Source organism: Lactuca virosa, chromosome 8 (assembly GCF_052849685.1).
Source record: "Lactuca virosa cultivar CGN04683 chromosome 8, Lactuca_virosa_CGN04683_v6, whole genome shotgun sequence".
Classification (NCBI taxonomy): Eukaryota; Viridiplantae; Streptophyta; class Magnoliopsida; order Asterales; family Asteraceae; genus Lactuca; species Lactuca virosa.
In genome coordinates this window covers 132,433,654-132,457,681 of record NC_136433.1, presented here as the reverse complement: position 1 = coordinate 132,457,681, position 24,028 = coordinate 132,433,654, and the positions used below count along the sequence as shown (strand labels likewise).

The following is a 24,028-nucleotide window of genomic DNA, read 5'->3' as shown; positions in this document are numbered from 1 at the left end:
AATCATGTTGCTTTCGTATGCATCATTCCGAATCTCCTCTAACTCTTGAATGTCTAGCTTCCTTTTGTTTCCCACTTCATCTTCATTCATATTGAATTTCTTTATAGCCCAAAAAGCTTTATGTTCAAGCTCAACCGGAAGATGGCATGCTTTTCCAAACACCAACCTATATGGGGACATACCAATGGGGGTTTTAAAGGCAGTACGGTATGCCCATAAGGCATCATCTAGCCTTATGCTCCAATCTTTGCGGTTTGGGTTGACCGTTTTCTCCAAGATGCTTTTGATTTGCCTGTTTGAGATCTCGACTTGTCCATTGGTTTGGGGGTGATAAGCTGTTGAGACTTTGTGTGTCACCCCATACTTCTTCAAAACAACTTCGAGCATCCTATTGCAGAAGTGGGTCCCGCGGTCACTTATGAGCGCCTTTGGTGTGCCAAACCGTGAGAAAATTTGTACCTTAAGAAAATCTACCACAACTTTGGAATCATTGGTACGGGTGGCCTTAGCCTCCACCCATTTGGACACATAGTCCACCTCCAATAAAATGTATGAACAACCAAAAGAGGGCGGAAATGGTCCCATAAAGTCAATACCCCATACATCAAATATCTCAAACACTAAAATGGGAGTAAGGGGCATTTGATTCCTAGAGCTTAAAGACCCGGATTTTTGGCACTTTTCGCAATGTGCACAAAACATATAAGAATCATGAAATATAGAAGGCCAAAAGAATCCTCTATCTAGAACTTTCCTAGTTGTCCTTTGGGGTCCAAAGTGACCACCACAAGCATAAGAATGACAAAAATTAAGGATAGATTGTACCTCTTTTTGCTCGACACACCTTCGGATAATTTGTCATGCACAGTACTTCCAAAGGTACGGCTCGTCCCATATGTATCGCTTGGCTTCCTTCTTGATTTTATCTTTTTGCCAACGGGATGAATCTGGGGAAAATTGACTTGTGACCAAATAATTGACGATATCTGCATACCATGGTGCTTCTTTGGCTACAAATAGATGCTCGTCTGGAAATGTGTCACAGATTGGTATACCATCTTCGGGTGATACAATGTGGCTTAGATGATCCGCAACTAAATTCTCCTTTCCACTCTTATCTTTGATCTCAATATCGAACTCTTGCAAAAGCAGCATCCACCGTATTAACCTCAGCTTCGAACCTTTCTTTGTAAGTAAGTGCTTTATGGCTGCATGGTCCGAATATATGATCACTTTAGTTCCAAGGAGGTATTGTCGGAACTTCTCTAAAGCAAAGACAATATCAAGCAACTCTTTCTCCGTTGTGGTGTAGTTGCCTTGTGCACTATCAAGGGTCTTTGATGCATAGTAGATGACATGATGTGCTCGGTCAACCTTTTGTCCCAAAACCGCCCCAACCGCGGTATTGCTAGCATCGCACATGATCTCGAATGGAAGATCCCAATTTGGCGGTTCAATAATGGGGGCGGATGTCAACAAGTCTTTCAAACGATCAAATGCTTTCTTACATTCATCACCAAACTCAAAATCAGCCTCCTTTTGTAGAATTCGACACATCGGCACCGTGATTTTGGAAAAATCCTTAATAAACCGCCGATAAAATCCTGCATGACCAAGAAAAGAACGCACTTCCCGAACATTTGTCGGGTATGGTAAGCTCTTAATAACATCAATTTTGCCCTTCTCAACTTCTAAACCTTTTTGTGACACCACATGTCCAAGTATCAAGCCTTTGTCAACCATAAAATGACATTTTTCATAATTGAGGACTAAATTTGTGTCAATGCACCTTTGTAAGATTTTGGTGAGATTTTGCAAACATTCCTTAAAAGAATTTCCATAAACAGTAAAATCGTCCATGAAAACCTCTATGATATTTTCGACATATTCTGAAAATATGCTCACCATACATCTTTGGAAAGTCGCGGGTGCATTGCACAAGCCGAAAGGCATGCGTCTATATGCAAAGGTGCCAAAAGGACATGTAAATGTGGTTTTCTCTTGGTCTTCCGGGGCAACCGGAATTTGGTGAAAACCAGAAAAACCATCAAGGCAGCAATAATGAGATTTCCCAGCTAATCTTTAGAGCATTTGATCAATAAATGGCAAAGGGAAGTGGTCTTTGCGTGTGGAAGCATTCAACTTCCTATAATCGATACAAACCCTCCACCCGTTTTGCACACGGGTGGGTACCAATTCCCCTTCGGAGTTTTTAACAACAGTGACTCCGGCCTTTTTCGGGACAACTTGCACTGGACTTACCCACTTACTATCAGAAATAGGATAGATTACACCTGCATTCAGGAGCTTTATGATCTCTTTTTTCACTACCTCCATCATAGGTGGATTCAACCTCCTTTGGGCTTCACGGGTTGGCTTGAATTCCTCTTCCATCAGTATTTTGTGCATGCATAATGATGGACTCAACCCTTTTATGTCTGCAATGGTCCAACCAATAGCCTCCTTGTATTTCTTTAAAATTCCAACCAACTCTTTTTCTTCTTCTCGTGCTAGCTTGGTTGAAATTATCACCGGTAATGTCTCTTCCTCTCCAAGATAGGCATACTTGAGATGGTCGGGAAGAGTCTTCAACTCAAGAGTCGGTGGTTGTACTATGGATGGGAGAAGTTTCGGATTGGAACTTTTTAGCTTCATGTGGGGTGGTTCAACTCTCATGGGTTGTGCTTTTTCCAAGGAATTGATTACTTCAATCAATTCATCCTCCAATGTGTACTTGCCAGCCAAATTCTTAATCCATGTCTCATCAAAGTGTTTGCTCAAGATGGTGGTTAGCACATCTTGGCTTGACATCTCAAAGCAATCATTAGTACATGTATCAATAACATCTATGAAGTTTAAAGAATGAATATCACTAGGATAACGCATGGCTTCAAAGATATTAAAGTTAATCACCTCACCATCGAACTCCATAGACAAAGTACCATTGGCTACATCTATTTTTGTTTTTGCGGTACTCATAAAAGGTCTCCCCAAAAGGATGGAGTTCGATTGTGGGGTGTTTTCATCACCCATATCCAAAACATAAAAGTCAGCGGGAAATACAAGTTCGTTAACTTGCACTAACACGTCCTCCAATACACCTTTCGGGTGTACCAAAGACCGGTCGGCAAGTTGAATGAAAACTCCGGTTTTTGATAAAGGACCAATTCCCATTGTCTTATAGCTTGAATAGGGTAAAACATTGATTGATGCTCCAAGATCAAGCATGGCACGTGGTACAAAAAGGTTACCCATTTTACAAGGAACCGTGAAAACACCCGGGTCCTTGCATTTTTTTGGTAGCCACTTTTGTAACACGGCTGAGACATTTTTACCAACTTTCACAGTTTGATTTCCTTTAAGCTTTTTCTTAGATGTGCAAAGCTCCTTGAGGAACTTAGCATATCTAGGAATCTGTGTAATAGCATCTAAAAGAGGGATATTGATTTCAACCTTTCGAAACATGGCCATAATTTCATCATCTTCCCGCTCTCTTTTGGTGCTTGCCAACCTTGAAGGAAATGGAGCTGGTGTGACTTTCACTTCGGTCTCTATGGGCTTCTTTGACTTTGAAGTACTTTTCCTTTCCTCTTCTTTGATAGCTTCTTCCACCTCTATCTCTTTCTCTTCCTCTTCTTCATCCGGCATTCTTGGACCTTCATAGCTTTTCCCACCTCTTAAAGTAATGGCACAAACATTGTGTTTCGGGTTCTTCTCTGTTTGAGATGGTAGCTTGCCTTGTGATTCCATCTTACTTACCGATTGAGCAAGTTGTGACACTTGTTGCTCCAAGCTTTTTATGCTTGCCTTGGTTTCTTGTTGGAAGCTTTGAGTGCTTGTGGCAAGGCTTTTGACAATATCTTCTAGTGACATGTTTGAAGAACCTGCTTGTGGAGGTGGTTGTTGTGGATGCCTTGGCTGGTAATTGTGAGGTTGGAAGGGTGGTCTTTGTTGATTTTGAGGAAATGATGGTCTTTGCTGGTATTGATGTGATTGATTTGACTGATAATTTCCTTGTTGATTCCTCCCCAAACCTGATTATTGTTCCATCTCTGATCACCTCGTGGTTGCTCATAACCTCTCTGATTTGACCCGGAATAGCCTCCCACAACTTTTGCTTCTTCATAATCTTCCTCTTGAAGTTGTGGGCACATATCGGTTGGATGCCTCACTTGAGTGCAAATACCGCAAGGGCGGGGTGTGGGCTGCACACCTTTGTCTTTGGCTAACATCATTACTACTTTTGTGAGCTCGGACAATTGAGCTTCAATTTGAGGAGTTTGGACCTCCTTTACACCTCGGGGTGCATCCGTGTACCATTCTTCATCATGGCTTGAATGTTTGGAATCTTCAGCCATGTTCTTGATGAGATTGCGGATTTCGGTTGGAGTCTTATCGGGTAAAGATCCGCCACTAGAAGCATTGAGAAGTCTTTTTTCCATTGGGGTCATGCCTTCAATGAAGTACTGTAGGAGCTGATACTCGGTAATCCCGTGCTTTGGACAACGGGCACATAGTTTCTTAAATCTTTCCCAATATGTGTGGAAAGCTTCTCTTTTGTGTTGCTTGATCCCGATAATTTCCCTCCGTAGGGCTGAAGCTTTCATTTCGAGAAAGTACTTATCCAAGAACAACCGTGCAAGGTCTACCCAAGTAGTCACCATCCCCGGTGGGAGATCATAGAGCCAATCTTTGGCTGCGTCTTGCACTGCAAAGGGGAATGCCCTAAGCTTGATCTGATCCTCCGTGACATTGTGTGGTTTCATACCCACACATACTACATGGAACTCTGTGAGAAACTTGTGAGGATCTTCATTTTCCAGGCCCCTAAATGTTGGGAGTAAGTGAATGAGGCCGGATTTTAGTTCCAAGTTGGTGGCGGCTGGGTATGTGATGCAAAGAGGTTGTTGAGTAACCTCTTGTCTTGACCATTGACGGAGGGTTTGTTCGGGTGGTGGGTTTGGAGGACCTCGATTCCCTCCAGGGTTGTCTGCCATGGCTTGAGAAGTGGGTGATGTTTCTGTAGGTGAAGTGTTTAGGATATTATGAACAGGTGAAGAGGGTGGAGTGGTATTTATGGGTGAGGATGGTTGTGGTGAGAGTGATGGGATTTCTGTTTCTGAGGCTGATACACTTGAGAGGGGTATATCCTCCCAAATATTGATGACTGGGGGAGTAGATGATGAAGAAGTACCGGAAACCGGTTGCCTCTTACGAAGCTTGGCTTGCTTCCTTAACTTCTTTGCAGTCCTTTCTATCTCCGAGTCAATTGGCAGTGGTGTACCTGTACGAAAAGATCTAGGCATAAACAATTAGTAACACCGTGTCCCCGGCAACGGTGCCAATTTGTTAGGTGTGTCATACCCAACAAATAAGAGGGGTACGATATACTCCAAAATAACACTACTATATTGCACTAAAAGGTAGTACAAGGCAAGTAGGGTCGATCCACAGAGACACGGGACAATTGGTCTATACCTCTTTGCACAAGGTACTATGGTCACCAATAGTAAAGAGAGGGGGGTTTAGAATGCAGTGATTAAAAAAACAATTAAAAACATAAGCAATCAACTAAAGGCGTGAATTAAGTTCAGATTTTGTAAGGACTCCAACTTCATGAATGACAATCCAGAAATATGAATCAAAGATGACAAGACATTTGTTTCATTCTATCTAAGTTGGTACTTGAAAGTGTTAACAAGCTCTAACACTTTCCATTCACCACATTAATCAATCAAAACAAGCTCTTTGATTAATCCTAACCTTGCTAACCTAATCTAAACAAGCTCTTAGAATTAGATTAAAAGAATGCATTAAGCTTATTGTGAATGTTCCCAACAACACCCAATACTCCTCACAAGCTCGGGAGCGTAAGAATGTGTGAAAAGATTTACACTAAATTCATTCATAAGAAATCAATTTAATGCTTGTTACTTAGTTCAATTCACAAAACAATTACGAATTTTGCAAAATGAATAACTTGAATGACCTAACCCTAATTCAAATGGCCAATAAGAATCATTATTAGAATCAAACATTCGATTAAAATAAAAACAGTTTCATAGATAGAAATTAAACACAAACATCAGGTCATATGATTTGATTCACAACCAAAAAGTCAAAACATGAAATTGGAGAAGTTAGGGTTCTAGCCACACATGGCTAGAACAAGATTAACAAGTTTAAAAGATGAAATTAAGTGCTAAAGTGCTTACAAAGAAGAAATTAAAATGTTTTTCAATGATTAACGGACAAACCCTTGCTAAAACCCTTGAATTCTCCTCTCCAAAAGTGCTCTGGTGTGTTCTCTTTTTCCCCAAAATGACCCCATTCTCGACATAAGGAAAATAGGAAAAACTGCCAAAAAGCAGTTTTTAAGTTGAACACGGCCCGTGTCGATATAGAGTAAATCAACACGGGTCGTGTTAAGTGAAAACACACCCTTCAATCCTCGATTCCAACTCTAAAGTATGGTGCTAAAAAATGTTCATCTGGACCAACACGCCCCGTGTCCAAATAGGCTAAATGAACACGGGTCGTGTTTAGTGAAGTCAAAGTGCCTGGAATGGTCAAACACGTCCCGTGTTGGATTTCTAGGCCAAACCCAACACGCCCCGTGTTGCCCTCTGACTCCGAATCCAAACTTGATTTTCTCAATTCTTCCGTTCTACGCCCGATCATCCCGCAATCTTCACCAATGCTCCCCGGCACCTCCAAAAGCGCGCTCCAACCTCCGGTTTACCTGAAAATGACATTAAAGAGTGCAAATAAGTTTGTTCCAGAAATTAACCTAAATATGATGAAATGCAATAAAAAGCAAAGAACAATTATGCTAAAAACATACATAAAAGGGGCTAAAGGTTGTGCAAAAAGGTGCACAAAATGCACCTAACAAATCTCCCCAAGCTTAGACCTTTCTTGTCCTCAAGAAAGAACAAGAAACAGACAAAACTGGACGATTTCTAGATGACAAAAAGAAACTTAGAACAAAAAGGGACGGAAAGGTCCTAAGGACTAGGAATGAATGCATGCAATGCAAACCATGAAAAAGGAAAAGAAAAATATGTACAGAAGCACTAAAGAAACAAAATGTATCAAAAAGAAATTTAAGGCACAAGTAAATAATCTATATAAGTACGATCAGACTTTACATCAATATGGCTCCAATCATTAATACCTAGGCAACCATCCTGCTTCCTTCCATATATCACAGACTCCCAAAGTGAGGAAGACCCGAAACGGTGTAACCCAATAATCCAACCCTAGTTTTATTAAAACTTTATACCTTACTAAGCTTTATGGGCGAAAATAACATAGTCCGGATCTCATGTCCTTAAGACTAGATGGCCAAGAATCAGAATCGACGCATCCTTAAGAACCCGTCACGGCGAATCAGCTTTCGCTGAAACAGTGAGCCCACCCGAAGGGGCCAAACTCCTATGCTTTCACTTTTTCGAGAGCCACAAGTATCATATCACACAGTTCTTCATTCGCCAGATTTGACTTTGAATTGGCTTTTGATTTGATTGAACTTTGATTTGTACTTCGTTTTGAACTTGGATTCTTCAATCTTCATTTTTGGAATTTCTTGAGATTTCTTCGTTTGGGCACTTGAAATTCTGATTTGGGTACTAGATATGACAGGTGTACCCTTCCTTCTTTCGTGACTGTGTGGATCTGATACTTAAGCTCTCTGTTACCGCGGGGGTAACGCGTGTCAACAAATAGGTTCGTGTTCTGTGGGTCCAGAGTTGTCGATAAAGATTCTTTTTATACATTCAGAAGCAAATCATCCTAGAGCTGTTATTACCGCCCAAAAAACGTTTCAATATAAATTCTTTTTATTATCTAAGGCTAGGGTCTCGAATTACGGTGTTTGGGTCCCCTAGTTATGACAGCTGATTCTACACTTCCGGTAAATATCCGGTTGCTTCGGTATTTTTTTTTTTTCATTTTGATTTTTCGTTTTCCCACTCCATTATGGAGCTATTAGGAGACATAAAAATGTGACCTTGGTCCCTAGTTTTCCTCCATGCATGGTCTTGGATGTCTTAATGAGTTAAGAAGTTAGGGCTTTTGGATGTTGAAGACTTAATTGCCATGCAAGACCATAAAGTTGGGACCTTTATGGTTAAGGACATCATTTGAGGGCTAGATCTGGATTTTGGATGAAAGAGCTTAAAGGATTAAGATCTTAATGGATTGGGAGGATGGCAACCGCGTATGCTGGGCATACCAAAGGGTACGTTGCGCGTATGTGGTCAGCCCCTTGACTTCTGTTCAAGGCCTAGTATGCCCTGCGTACGTGTTGAGTACGCCTAATGTACTCAACTGAGTTAGCCCGGTCGACTCGGTTAACTTTTGACTTTGACTAGGATTTTGACCAAGTTTGACCTAAGGGCATTTTTGGGTAATTTGATTTATAGTTTGAGATTTGGGTCCCTGTTAATTGTATAGGTGACCGGTAGAGATAGATTTTAGAGCAGTGATCGGTGCAGATATTCTTTCAAACTATGAGGTGAGTCTTCTCACTATATCCATGGGTCGAAAGCACAAATGCTGGTCCATTATTGTGTTATTTAGGATGATAACTGTTATGTGGCTTATATGGGTTTGTATGATGGGTTTAAATAAACCCGAGGGCGGGGCCCACTATCGTATGTTCAGGTTGACATAGACCCCAGGCCGGGGCCCACTTTTGTATGATTGGGTTGAAAGATACCTTAGGGAGAATCCCCAGGGCGGGGCCCATATGTGTTGATCGGATTGAAATACACCCCAGGGCGAGGCCCATATATGTGTATTGGGTTGGAATATACCCCAGGGTTAAACCCAATTGTATGATTGGTATGTGGTACTTTGGGGAACTCACTAAACTTTGTGCTTAAAGTTTATGTTTATTGTTTCAGGTATTTCCGTTTCCAAAAGGAAGGGTCTGGCTTGATCGCATTGCATCCCCTGAAGATTTATTCTGCAATGAGTGTTTATGATTTACTATGATGTTTTGAAAATACTTTTAATCTGATCATCTTTTGGGATGATGAATGAATGGTTTTGACTTAATTAAAATGAAAAATTTTACTCAGTATTTTTGGGACGTTACATTAGAGATGTGGCACGTGCTATGAATCTGACTAAGCTCGTCGGGTAACTCCAAACGGTACGTAACCCTGCCCACCTGAGCAACAACCCTGAACGGACCAATATATATAGGGCCCAGCTTGCCCCACTTCCAAAATCGGATAACACATTTCCAAGGTGATGTTGGATTAGGTGTCTAAGCCAATAACTAAGTTGGTATATACCTGAATTAAAAGCAAAGTCCTTTTGGGTTGCCCTCAAAACTAGTAATTGATAGAATGACTTTTGGAGAGAGAGGTTGATTTATTGGTTTATTATATGATTAATAAATAGCAATAAATAATTTGTTATTATGAGATTAATACATTAAATAAAAATAGTAATACCTAATTAATAATTAATCAGAAATTAGCTGGAATTAATTTTGGGATTAATTGGATTAATTATAAGTGCAAATGACTTAAGTTGTAATTGTTCAATAGTTGAACGTGTCACACCCCGAAACCAAAGGCAGAAACGTTCCGGGGCGGAGGACGTCATGCGTAGTATCACAACAGTTGTATCATAGTAAGCATAGTAAACACAACCATTACATTATAATAAGAATATTTACATTGTTCAAAATCATGGTTTATACATATCAGTATATATAGCAAAGGTAAAAGATGTGACTTCAGGATGTTCCATCTTCTCCAAAAGTTGGCAAAAGTACCTGCCTATTAATGCCCTGAGAATACAAGCAGTTTTAAAATATCAGCATAAAGCTGGTGAGTTCATAAGCAGTTAATTCTGGTGAAAGAAATGTTTCCTTGATTCTTTGAAAAGTTGTTTCCCAAGAAAATTCCATATTTTCCATTAGTTATATGATAAACCATCTGTTTATGAAAGGTTGAGTTATCTCAAGAAAATCCTATATTTTCCTAAAGGTTGATAGTTGATTATCCCTACGCGAGTATCTACCATACTCGGACAACAGTTTTCTTTTCGAAGCTCTGGTTACACCCAGAGGAGTACATTAGCCGTATTTTCGAAGCTCTGGTTACACCCAGAGGAGTACATTAGCCGTATTTTCGAAGCTCTGGTTACACCCAGAGGAGTACATTGGCCGTATTTTCGAAGCTCTGGTTACACCCAGAGGAGTACATTAGCTGTATTTTCGAAGCTCTGGTTACACCCAGAGGAGTACATTAGCCGTATTTTCGAAGCTCTGGTTACACCCAGAGGAGTATATTAGAAAAGTAAATTCTCGTTACCTAAGTTGTGAGTGCCATAACCGTACTGAGACTGGATAAGGCGCGTAAATGGGCCAGTATCTTTTATGACTTTGTCACCCCTGAACCAAATGGTTCCGCTGTAGCTAGCAGCGAGGATGTGGGATAGTCAGTCCCATATAGATCTATACACAATAGTCACGCTCTCCCTCCAAGAGATTCTGGTTCTAAGTCGTAGTCCTCCACTCACGAATCCGAGGGAGTGTTACCGAGGACATGTCTCAAACTTAGCCTAACGAACTTACAAATAACAATGTTGAAAATCCTGTTTATAATTTACGTGAATCCTTTATGAAATAATACATAATATGATAAGGTTCACAAGTTCCTTGCTTTAGATTTGAAAACTGTTTCTACGAGTTGATTTCTAAATCGAGTGGTAAAACGGTTTTCTGTGTTTGAAAGCATACTGAACATGAAATTATTTTAAACAAAATAATATATTTGAGCACAAGTTTCCTTGTACTTTTGCTTGTATTCCCCCCCTGAAAACATGAAAAACTCGGAAAAGTATAGGGGTATGAACTCACAGTTTATCGTAGGATCCGAAAGCACAATTCGTTACGAGTATTGAGTGTCAACCGATGTTTCGTACGCAAGTGGATCCTATTAACATATGATAACACATATGTGTGTTAGAATTAGGGTGTTTCATGGCTAAACATGACGCGAAAATCACCCTAAAGACTTGGAAATGCTTGTCGGGACCCTATATGATCAAATAAGGGAGGTGTACGGCCATTTGAGTGGGTGTGCGGCCAGGGTGTGCGGCCAGATTGTGTGTGCGGTTGCACACAGGAGTGTGCGGCCGTACAGAGGGTGTGTGCGGCCGTACACAGGAGTGTGCGGCCGTACACTCCTCATTTGTGTCCGAAATGTCGATTTTGAGGTGTTCTAGTGCTAATACCAAGTCCAACTAGCAAATGAAGGCCAAACTCTTCACTTTGGAGAGTCTTTAAGGCGTGTGCGGCCACCTTATGAAGGTGTGCGGCCGTACACCTTCAAAGGGTGAAGAACACGAAGAACACAATGAGTTTTAGGCTTAGATTCAGGTGTCTTACCAAGATAACAAGCTGAAAGAAGAAGTGGTTCGCGTTTTTGAGGCCTTTAGAGTGTTCTTGGGTGAAGTTCTTAGAGAGAGGAAGTAGTAGAGTGCAACCAAAGGAAAGGAATGAGTGAAGGGGTCTCCTTATATATATAAGGGACGAGTGTACGGCCGCATACCCGTGTGTGCGGCCGCACACCCGTGTGTGCGGCCGTACACACCTCTCATGAGGGTGTATGGCCCGATTTTGCTTCTAAACGACATGTTGACTCATTCCTAATCTCATTCCCAACTGTACTTGTAACATCCCAAAAATTAACAACTAAAAATTTCATTTTTAAATTAGGTTAATTCATAAAAACACCGTTACAAAACATTCATAATATTAATTTATGTCTGAGAACCGGTAATATCATAGTAAAATATTCAGAGTACATCCCAAAAAATCCATAGTGCGGAAAACATGAGAGTGTGTGATATGCCGCTACCGCGCCGGCTCCTGTCCCCTAGCTGAAGAGGTGCCTGAAAACAAAACTATAAAACGTAAGCACGAAGCTTAGTGAGTTCCCCCATAATGCCACATACCATGCAATCATATAATGAGTAACTAAGGGATACGGGCCTCGCCCACACCCATAGAGATACGGGCCTCGCCCACACTCTGCTATCCATGGAGATACGGGCCTCGCCCACACTCCGCTACTAAACCATAACATACAAGTATCACACAGACAACAAGTATAAACAATTCTATCGTACTGGCATATAACACAATCAAACTCGGCTATGAGATACGGGCTCCGCCCACACTCTGATACTAACATATCGTCTATACGGGCCGGCCTTGGTGCCTTAGACCCGTCCCTACTGGAAGGAAACTCACCTCGAGAGTAGCTGCCGAAAACCTGCTCAGACTACGCCTGGCTGCCGCACCGGTAATCCCTCCGGCTATAAATCCGTAAACATGGATTAGGTACTCATAAATACTCCTAAGGTCAAATGACTGGTCAAAGTCAACTCCTTGGTCAAAGTCAACCTTCTGATTGACAGGACTCGCCGAGTCCATATGGCGACTCGCCGAGTCCTTCTATGTCTAGCCCGACTCTGACTCATCGGGTCCCTGTTCCCACTCACTGAGTCAGCCTGACTCGCTAGACGGGGACAACTAACAAAACCGCGATTGGACTCGCCGAGTCCAAGGGGGTTACTCGCCGAGTCCGACGAACAGATCTCACAAATTGCTCCAATCTTCCATCAGAACATCAACCTTGGAGATTTGGAGATTCTGGGACTATAGCTACACGTTAAATTGCTAATTCCACGTGCGACTACGGAGGGTTGGACCTCCTACACTTTAACCCTTCTTATCCTAGTGACTGATCATATGACTCGCCGAGTTGGAAGAACAACTCGTCGAGTTCAAGGCTATATTCAAGGGACTCGCCGAGTTTGAAGAACGACTCGCCGAGTACCAGGCAATCTTCATAGGACTCGCCGAGTTGTTTATCCAACTCGCCGAGTCTAAGGCCATCTTCATGGAACTCGCCGAGTGCACTTTGGCACTCGCCGAGTACCCTTCGACTCTTCACCCATTCTGGCCAAAACTGAGACATGCAATGGTTCCAAACCATAAATCTAAGCTCCTAGGGTATAAACACACGGAGTTTGGGAGGTTTAAGGTCTTGAAATCCACATCTAAGGGACAAAAGGGGAATCTATTATACTAAAGATCAAGAAGGAGCTTTCTTACCTGGTTAGGAGCTTCTCCCAGGGTAGATTTCGGATCTACCACACTTCCTTGCACCCTCCAACTTCCTCCTTCTTCTCTTAGGCTTCAAACTTCCTTCACCAAGCCAAAATCACTCACAAGGATCAAAATGGGCTAGGGTTTCGCTCTACAGTTCTTCTGGAAGAGAATGGGACGAATGGGTGTTTTAGAATGGGTAAAATAGGGTGTAATGTCTGAAATAGAGTTTCTTTAGACAGGTGGACTCGCTGAGTCCATGCATCGACTCGCCGAGTTCACCGCTCAAATCCCGTGTCTACCCTGCTGCTACTCGGCGAGTCGGGACGCAGACTCGCCGAGTTCGTGGAAAAATTAGGATAAAAACTTAAATAAAATCATACCATGAACCGGTGTTACAAATCTCCCCCACTTATTTTAGACTTTGTCCTCGAAGTCTGCCGCTCCCTTCCGGAACAGCTCCGGATAATGCTCCATCATCTCATCTGCGGGCTCCCAAGTCCATTCCGAGCCCTTCCGATGCTGCCATTGCACCTTCACCAGCTCCACCCTTTTGTTCCTCAGTTCCTTCGACTTCCGGTCTAGGATAGCCACAGGCCGCTCGATATAATTCAGGCTGTCGTCAACCTGGATGTCCTCCAAAGGTACCACTGCTGAATCGTCCACCAGGCACTTCCGCAGCTGGGAGACATGGAAAGTGCTGTGGATCTGACTGAGTTCGGCTGGCAGGTCCAGCCGATATGCCACCTTGCCCACTCGGGCTGCAACCCTAAACGGTCCAATATACTTGGGACCCAACTTGCCCCGTTTCCTGAATCGGATGACGCCCTTCCACGGCGTCACTTTCAGGAGAACCATATCCCCGACTTGGAACTCCAGGTCTGATCGGCGCTTATCGGCATAACTCTTCTGCCGACTCTGAGCAGTCTGAAGCCTGCTCCGGACCTGCTGAATCTTCTCTGTCGTCTTGAGCACTACTTCGGTGCTCCCCATGACTCTCTGTCCAACCTCGCCCCAACATATCGGGGTCCTGCACTTCCTCCCGTACAACATCTCGAAGGAAGGACAGTCAATACTCGCGTGATAGCTGTTATTGTATGAAAACTCGGCTAAAGGAAGATAGGTATCCCAGCTACCACCGAAGTCTAAAACACACGCCCGCAGCATGTCCTCCAGAGTCTGGATGGTCCGCTCGCTCTGGCCATCCGTCTGCGGGTGAAAGGCGGTACTAAAATGCAGACGAGTATCCAACTCGTCGTGGAATTTCTTCCAAAACCTGGAAGTGACCCGAATATCCCTATAGATCGCTTATACTTGGCCAATGCTTAGCTAGTTCCGCTGTGAGTGACTTGTTACTTTCTAATAAACCAGCTATCCTGCCCGAACTTGCACTTAGGGCACAATTACTAACATCGCCCAAACGCTGAAACTGCCCGAACACTGAACTGCCTGAAGCAGTATGCTGCCACATGGTTGCTTTCCAAAATCTAACGAGACCTCCCTGGTCTCAGTTCGTTCACCAGTTATCTGAAATACCGGGTTCCGGCCCGGTTGCAGACCCAAAGGACTCCCACTTAATCGCCTCACATGACTTCTGAACAAATTCCTTCTCTAGAACTAGTTGCCAATAGTTTCCATGCCACTAAGACTCTAACAACCTCCCGATCCAACCGATCGGGTTCGTACGTCGAATCCTGACGTCACCAAATACAGGCTAAAAGTAATTGCCTCCTAACCGATGGTAGCCCTATATCACAAGCAATCTTATATAGTCCATTGCTTCCCTGACGCCACAACTGTAGTGGCATTCCTGCAGTCGTATCGCTGACTCAACCCGATCTAATCCTTCAGGGTAATTCCAAAATCCAATCCGTGGATTTCCATATCCTTACTGCTACACCCGAACTGGTGGGTACTACTGTTCCTTCCGCGTCCTAACAACGCGCTCACGCTATCTACCAACCAAGTGAAGGCTGCGGCTACACCCACAGACTTACATCACTCAAGCACTATCTGCTGCCAGTGAATGCTACGGCTACACCCGCAGACTTACAACACTCTAACACTATCTGGCTGCTAGTGAATGCTACGGCTACACCTGCAGACTTACAACACTCTAACACTATCTGGCTGCTAGCAAATATTACGGGAAAACGATCTCCTTATTGGCAAGTTTTTCCGAACTTCCTTCTCGCACTATCCTCTAACCATACAGCCGCTTGGGCTGTCCTCCTTCCACACAAGCACGCGAAACTTATCCCCGTTTCAAGACTGTTCCTACTTCTGAATCCTTGGATGATTCTCCCCAACTTTGATTCAACTAACGTTCCACAACACACAATACTGGAAGGATTCTCAATCCTTCTGATCACCCATGACCAATCTCCTAGAACCCACGCTTACCATTGCTAGGGTTTCAATACCAGCTAATCCAAAAGATCACACAACTTCTAAAATTCCGAATAAATCTCCGGTAATAACCCGCTAGACCTAGGAAGTTCCGAATCTCAATTGGAGACCTCGGAATCTCCCACTGCATCACGGCCTCTAACTTGGCTGGATCGACTTGAATATCCTTCTGATTGACAAGGTGCCCAAGAAATTGCACCCCGCGCAACCAGAACTCACAATTGAAGAACCTTGCAAAAATTCTCTCCCTCCTCAAAGTCTCTAGCACCTCCCTCAGGTGCTTCTCCTGATGCTCCTCAGTCTTGGAAAGGATTCCCCATCCTTCATATCATTTAAAGGCTCGATCCGCTGACAATCAACGTTTATCTCTGCTGGCTCTTCAACTAACCCTTCATCAGACCTAAACCAGCCTTATCAACTAGTCGAGCACCTTTCAATCCCCGATTGTTCATGCTTCATTGACTGCATCCTGAGAACCTGCGCTTAAGGGGAAACATCTTCGAACTACTATCCTATCGTCCTCTGGTTACCCTACTGGGAACTCAAGCTTACCACTACTGAGAATATAACCGATCTAAATACAAATAACACCTTCCTGGAAATAGTGAGACACTACCGAGTCCTATTCATACTTGCTACTAATACTGCATCCGAAGTAACCTACTCTACAGGGAATGTCCTCAACTATTATTCTAGTATTCAAGGTATGCAGATGGCATATAACTCAATCATAAGCAGGCCATAAAATTCCGAAATATTATTATCCTTACTGATGCAGAACTATAACAATAAAATCATAACATAAGCTGATAGGGAGAGGAAGATTCATACCCGCAACCTTCTCTAAAGAACCCCCCCCCCCCCCCCCCGAATTCTCCTTCCTTCTGAGGCCTGCGATGATACCGAGGCTGTCCCATCCGCTGAACGGGGCAATTTGCCCTGACATGACCAGGCTGATGGCAACGATGGCATAACTCTACTTCTATTGCGCATTCTTGGCGTCTATGACCCCTCCATCCGCATCTGCCGCACTTAGACTTGCTACGCACGTCATCCCGTGCTCCCTCCTTCCTCGTGCAACCATCTCGACCCTGTGGGTCCCTGACACCAGCTACGGCAGTGTCTATCTGCCCATCTTGCTGAACTAGGCCGGAATACCGCCTTCTCTTCCTTAGCTGACTATCTGAACCAATCTCCTGTTCCCGTGTCACAGTGACCCTTTCACCTATCGCCTGGATAGCTGAGGCCCGCCTTTCCATCCCGGCGACCACTCTATCAGTGACACGCCCAATGGTGTCTGGTAGCTCTTCGCGGAGGGCCCGCGAAACCTCTGCAGCAATCCAATCCTGTAATTGACTCTCCTGGGGACAGGGTGCCCCACTCACTCCCGACCCCTGATGGAAAGAGCTAAGAATGGGATCCCCCTCCCTAATGGTTCCTTGGGATCCACAAGAATCGGGCTCTTGACGAGCCCCAACCTGCCCTGAAACTAATCCGGCCCTAAAGGCCTCAAGACGACTGTCCAAAAGCTCCACGACGGCCTCCTTGATCGAACCAAATATCACAGGAGTCTGATAAATGATGTTGCGCATAATTTCCGTTGAAATAAACTCTCTCATCCGACCATCAAGCTGCCCGGCTCCTGAGTCAGAGCCAGATCCCTCCCCGGCACCTGAACTACCAACTGATATCTCGCGCAACGTCACCATGCTGAAAACATATCACAATAACTGTCAAAATACTCATCGCTGTTGAGGGTTCTCACACATACTCCACAATTTCCTTGGTTTCGTCTTGGCCCCTCTTGAGTCGGGTACGGATCCTCTGCTTTCAGTAGTACGGGCCCATACTACCTTCCACATCTATCCGTACTTTCCTCAAGAGTTACCTTAACTCAACCAAGTCTCTTCTACTGCTACTGATCTCTACTACTCTCATCATAGGCTTGCCCTAGGGAAATATCTGACTCTACCCAAACCAGTCCTCAGCTGCTGAAGGCCTCCTTGTAATGCCAATTAGCCATCACCTGAATACCATCACATGTGACGAGGCTCAGATAATCCTTCGAGTAAGAGACTCGTCCCTATAACGGTTAGACTCAAACGAGAGCTGTGCAATAGGGCCAAATCCAACACTCTTAGATTATTCAACCCTGATCACATGTGACGTGACGTATTCACATAATGGCTAACTCCCATCACTCCGAGCCCTACTAAGCACGAAGCAAGCAGCATTCGGACACATGAAACTACTCAAGCAATTCTATCCTCATAACGAGAAATTGTACTAGCATACAATGATAAGCTCCTACTATCAGGCATAACCTAAACAGACTATCCTACTGCTGTTTACTGAATACTAGCATGCAGTTCTCAATAAGCTGAAACACATAAAGCAGGCACATAAGGCATCATTCCTAGATCCTTAGTCCTATTCTAGCATGCTGTTCTACTGAAGCTAAAACTGATAATCATAACATAAACTTGTACGGGTACTTTGGGGAAAACTTACTTGAGCTCGGCCGGTCGCGCACATCACACACCTTTTTCTTTTTAGAAACCCCTTTTACTTAGTCTTTAGAAAATCATTTCTTTATAAAAATCTTTTAATCCCTCGATTTGAGTCCAGACACCCCCGAAGGTGTGTCTGAATCCCTCAAACCAGGGCTCTGATACCAACTTGTAACATCCCAAAAATTAACAGCTAAAAATTTCATTTTTAAATTAGGTTAATTCATAAAAACATCGTTACAAAACATTCATAATATTAATTTATGTCTGAGAACCGGTAATATCATAGTAAAATATTCAGAGTACATCCCAGAAAATCCATAGTGCGGAAAACGTGAGAGTGTGTGATATGCCGCTACCGCGCTGGCTCCTGTCCCCTAGCTGAAGAGGTGCCTGAAAACAAAACTATAAAACGTAAGCACGAAGCTTAGTGAGTTCCCCCATAATGCCACATACCATGCAATCATATAATGAGTAACTAAGGGATACGGGCCTCGCCCACACCCATAGAGATACGGGCCTCGCCCACACTCTGCTATCCATGGAGATACGGGCCTCGCCCACACTCCGCTACTAAACCATAACATACAAGTATCACACAGACAACAAGTATAAACAATTCTATCGTACTGGCATATAACACAATCAAACTCGGCTATGAGATACGGGCTCCGCCCACACTCTGATACTAACATATCGTCTATACGGGCCGGCCTTGGTGCCTTAGACCCGTCCCTACTGGAAGGAAACTCACCTCGAGAGTAGCTGCCGAAAACCTGCTCAGACTACGCCTGGCTGCCGCACCGGTAATCCCTCCGGCTATAAATCCGTAAACATGGATTAGGTACTCATAAATACTCCTAAGGTCAAATGACTGGTCAAAGTCAACTCCTTGGTCAAAGTCAACCTTCTGATTGACAGGACTCGCCGAGTCCATATGGCGACTCGCCGAGTCCTTCTATGTCTAGCCCGACTCTGACTCATCGGGTCCCTGTTCCCACTCACTGAGTCAGCCTGACTCGCTAGACGGGGACAACTAACAAAACCGAGATTGGACTCGCCGAGTCCAAGGGGGTTACTCGCCAAGTCCGACGAAGAGATCTCACAAATTGCTCCAATCTTCCATCAGAACATCAACCTTGGAGATTTGGAGATTCTGGGACTATAGCTACACGTTAAATTGCTAATTCCACGTGCGACTACGGAGGGTTGGACCTCCTACACTTTAACCCTTCTTATCCTAGTGACTGATCATATGACTCGCCGAGTTGGAATAACAACTCGTCGAGTTCAAGGCTATATTCAAGGGACTCGCCGAGTTTGAAGAACGACTCGCCGAGTACCAGGCAATCTTCATAGGACTCGCCGAGTTGTTTATCCAACTCGCCGAGTCTAAGGCCATCTTCATGGAACTCGCCGAGTGCACTTTGGCACTCGCCGAGTACCCTTCGACTCTTCACCCATTCTGGCCAAAACTGAGACATGCAATGGTTCCAAACCATAAATCTAAGCTCCTAGGGTATAAACACACAGAGTTTGGGAGGTTTAAGGTCTTGAAATCCACATCTAAGGGACAAAAGGGGAATCTATTATACTAAAGATCAAGAAGGAGCTTTCTTACCTGGTTAGGAGCTTCTCCCAGGGTAGATTTCGGATCTACCACACTTCCTTGCACCCTCCAACTTCCTCCTTCTTCTCTTAGGCTTCAAACTTCCTTCACCAAGCCAAAATCACTCACAAGGATCAAAATGGGCTAGGGTTTCGCTCTACAGTTCTTCTGGAAGAGAATGGGACGAATGGGTGTTTTAGAATGGGTAAAATAGGGTGTAATGTCTGAAATAGAGTTTCTTTAGACAGGTGGACTCGCTGAGTCCATGCATCGACTCGCCGAGTTCACCGCTCAAATCCCGTGTCTACCCTGCTGCTACTCGGCGAGTCGGGACGCAGACTTGCCGAGTTCGTGGCAAAATTAGGATAAAAACTTAAATAAAATCATACCATGAACCCGGTGTTACAGTACTCAAGCTTAGAACACTTAAACTAGCTCTTAAACGGCGTTAAAAGATGATAAAATCGAGTTTAATATTGCTATAAAGATCGATTGTATAGGATAAAAGTTTCGGGTTGTCACAGAACGATAGAAGGATTCTAAATCCTTCCAAGGGGAAACGAAACTTAGGAGCCTCTTAGGGTTTCTAGAATGCCCCATGTGGCTAATATGGATAATAAGGAAACGAGATAAAGCCAGATTTGAAATAATATTATTTTATTTCTAATTAGGATTTCTAGGGTTTTTCTATCAGCTATAAATAAGACCATTGGGATTCCTTATTTTCGTCCAAGCCTTATCATACTCAAGAAGAGCCGAATTTCTGCTCCCCTCTCCTCTATCCTTTCAAATCTTCCATTGCTACGGTTTGGGTACAAACCATTAAAGACATCATAATTTTGGTGTTGTCTTTCCAAGCAAATTGAAGAAATGAATTTTTAATTATTTACAATAATAATCAAAGAGGTATGTAAACCCTAATCCTTGTAATTTCGATTATAGTAGGATTGCCTTAGGGTTTATGATGTTCAACTGTTTATTGCTTTCAATATAGAAAACTTAGATCCAAAGTAGGTTGCATGTGAACTTAAGGGTTAAGTTATTTTTCCTCATGCCTTATTTTTATATCCTACAAAACCTATATGTGGTATCAGAGCCATAGTTTTTAATTAATTATGCATAATGTTGAATAGATCAAAATTAGGGTTTATAGAAATTAAACCCTAAGGGCTTGAATTTTCAAAAATGGCTAGGGTTCTTGAAACCCTAGCCTCCACCCCTTAAATCTCGAAAATAGCTAGGGTTTGTTAGGGTTTATCGAGTTTCCTTAATTATTGTTTTAAAAGCCTTAAGATAGAATAATTAAAATTGGATAACTCATACCCTAATTTTTAAAAATTAGATAGGGTAATGGATTAGGATTAAATTTGAATTATTTAATTAATTGTTTAATACTAAGTAATTATTTAATCCATAAATGATTTAAATTAATTTAATTAATAGTTAATTAAAAGATAAATATAAAATCATAGTTGGTTTAAAGTTAATTGAATTAATTTTAATTTAGATAATTAAAAGTTTAAACCTTGTTTTTTGAAAAGTTTTTAAAATACACATTATATATATTATTAAAAGTTAATTACTATATTTATATAAGAATAATTCAATCGACTCGTTGGTATGCCTCATTCACGAAGCCATACTATACATGGGTATAAGGAAGCGGCCTATAAAATGGTCGTTGAATGGGTGTCCACTCTCATCCACCATTCCTTTGTTTGGTGGAGGGTCATTAGCAAAATGGGTTCGATAGGACATAACCTCATTAAAAGTAGTATAATTATACAAAAGTACTAGAACCTTCTTTGAAAATGCCACTCTAGTTACTATAGGAAAAATGTGAAAAGTATGTTAATCCATGAAAACACACATCATGATTTTTATGTATTTAGTGGAGCGTGTATGGTTAAACGACACACTAATAGGGACTTTAAAGATAAATGATGGACATCTCCAAAATTATCATTGTTAATGGAGCGTGTGTGGCTAGCCGACACATTAATTAGAGATGATAAAAAACATTGAGGTTACCAAGCGTGTTTGAATGATTATTCACATCTTGTTTATGATACGTTGGCATCTCAGTTACAAATAGAAGAACATAATCCGAGATTAAACATGCCATTGATAGATTCAATGAAACTTAAAAGATCTAGAGATTTCATAGATTAAAATTGGTGAATTGTTTTACCTACCTTCATAAATTCGCAATAAGATTATGGAATCCCTCTTCTTAGTTGTGAATTGTTATATTGGATCATAGCCTTGAGTATTTATTATGGGTTAAAATATTAAGGAATTCATATCAACTAACTAAAAACTTTTCTTCTTCTATAAATGTCTACTTCTACTGGTGATGTTGTTGCTCAAACCTCCACCAACAACAACTCGAACTTCATTATACTATCAATCCTCTCTAAAGAGAAATTAGTTGGTCCAAACTACATGGACTAGATGCGAAATCTCAAAATGACTCTTCAATATGAGGGCAAAGAATATATCCGCGATAAACCTCTACTCGAAATCGATGAGTCAACTGCTACTCCAGAGGAACAAGCTGCCTATAAACAACACTACGAAGATGCAACAAAGGCCGCTTGAATAATGGTTGCAACCATGGTACCTGGGTTGCAAAAGTTCTATGAGGACTATTGGCCATATGTGATGTGCTTGGATCTTGCAGAAAAGTTTCACTAGAAAGCACGTCAAGATAGGTACGAGGTCGTTAGGGCATTAATGGCTTGCAAACTGAAGGATGAAGAATCTGTAAGCAATCATGTGCGGAGAATGTAGAGATATGTAGAGAGACTGGAAAAACCCAACATGTCTTTTGACAAAGAGTTGGCCATAGATATGGCCCATAACTCTTTGCCTCCAAGTTATGATCAGTTTATTTTGACTTATCATTTGAACAATACATAGACTATGTTTACCCAACTCCACAACTTGCTACAGACAGCAGAATCAGAGATGAAAAATAATCAAGTCCATACTGCAATAAGTGTTCCAATCCTGGCCATTGGGCAAAGCACGGGAAAGAAGAGGGATGAAAATCCTCAATCAAAGTGGAAGGGAAAGGACCATGTTGAATCATCTAGCAGTGGGTCTAAGCCTAAGCCCATTTATGATATTCCAGCTGTGAGTGATCCAAAGAGGCCATTTGCTATTATTGCAACGAAAAAGGCCACTGGAAATGAAGTTGTGCCAAGTGCTTATACGACATAAAAGATGGAAAATTCAAGCCATAGTCGGCAGGTATATACACTATTCAAGTCAATAACTTACAACTTGCTTGTTCTTGTGTCCTTGATACAGGATGTGGTTTTCACATTTGTTAAGATTTTCAGGGACAAAAAGAAAGTGAGGAAGTGGAGCATGGAAGAATAAATCTGATCATGGGGAATATGAGATCTTCACCTGTTACAAAGATTTGAACTTATAGGGTAACGTCTAGGGATGCAAACGGGGGCGGATATTGGTGGAGACTACAATACCCGACCTCCAATATACATACCCATCCCCGCACCCGCTCCACCAAATCCCCGACAGGTTCGGGTAAAAAAAATTCGTCGGATACGGGGAATCCGTTGGATATCCATTTCGTAAGAAAAGACCATTGTTTTGTAAATCTAAAAAATATAAAAAAGACATGATAAACAATAATCATAACAATTAAAATGCTCAAATGTTCAAACTTCATTTCTCATGGATGACAAAGTTTAAATAATGACATTATCATTTTTGTTGGGAAAATAAAATAAAAACAACAACTGAAAATTCCACTATTAGTCTCGTACTTTTCTTGCTCAAAAAATAATGCTTGATCTACATAGCCATCAAATCTTTATAAACTTGGATCCACAAAGCTTGTACGTATCATGCAAGTGCATGGTTCATTTCTTGATCTTATGTATGGTTGTGTGGTTTGTTGATCTTGAGCGTCGTTGCAAAAATATATTAAAGACTAAACTGCAAATTTGGTCCCAGTGGTTATCAAAAAAAGGTGGATGGAGTCCAAAATCTTTTCAACTTGCACCACTGGTCCAAAATCGAATCTTTTTTGTGGATATGGTCCCTGTCAAACTTAAAAAGACTATTATACCCTTCTATTTTGTTTTTTACATTTTTTTTATATTTATGTCTTTATTTTACTATTTTGATAATTAAAAAATAAAAATAAAAACCCACCATACCCCCCGTTCCACCGCACCCCTCTCTCTATCTCTTTCTCTCTTTTACACACAGTCACACACACAACTCCTTCAAGACATCGTCTTCTCCAAACATCCCAAATCAATGAACAAAAACCTGAATCAAGCCATAGAAACCCCTTTTCTTCTTCAACTGGGTTTACAAACC

At 42.2% G+C, this 24,028-nt stretch overlaps 1 protein-coding gene across 1 annotated transcript; it reads right to left on the bottom strand.

Annotated features, from left to right (window-relative positions):
- Positions 1 to 2,082: 2,082 nt before the first annotated feature.
- On the bottom strand, positions 2,083 to 4,154 carry LOC145130851 (uncharacterized). The gene is made up of 2 exons (XM_079065611.1): positions 4,035 to 4,154; positions 2,083 to 3,918 (listed from the first exon to the last, which is right to left on the bottom strand). The coding sequence occupies exons 1-2, from the start codon at positions 4,152 to 4,154 to the stop codon at positions 2,083 to 2,085; spliced, it is 1,956 nt and encodes a 651-aa protein (XP_078921737.1).
- Positions 4,155 to 24,028: the final 19,874 nt, after the last annotated feature.

Bases quoted from the DNA above. Each gene is read 5' to 3' on its own strand.
- LOC145130851 (XM_079065611.1), bottom strand. From the start codon at position 4,154: ATGTGCCCACAACTTCAAGAGGAAGATTATGAAGAAGCAAAAGTTGTG. The intron at 3,919-4,034 runs GTTTGGGGAGGA...CACAATTACCAG, and splicing joins AGAGATGGAACAATAATCAG to CCAAGGCATCCACAACAACC.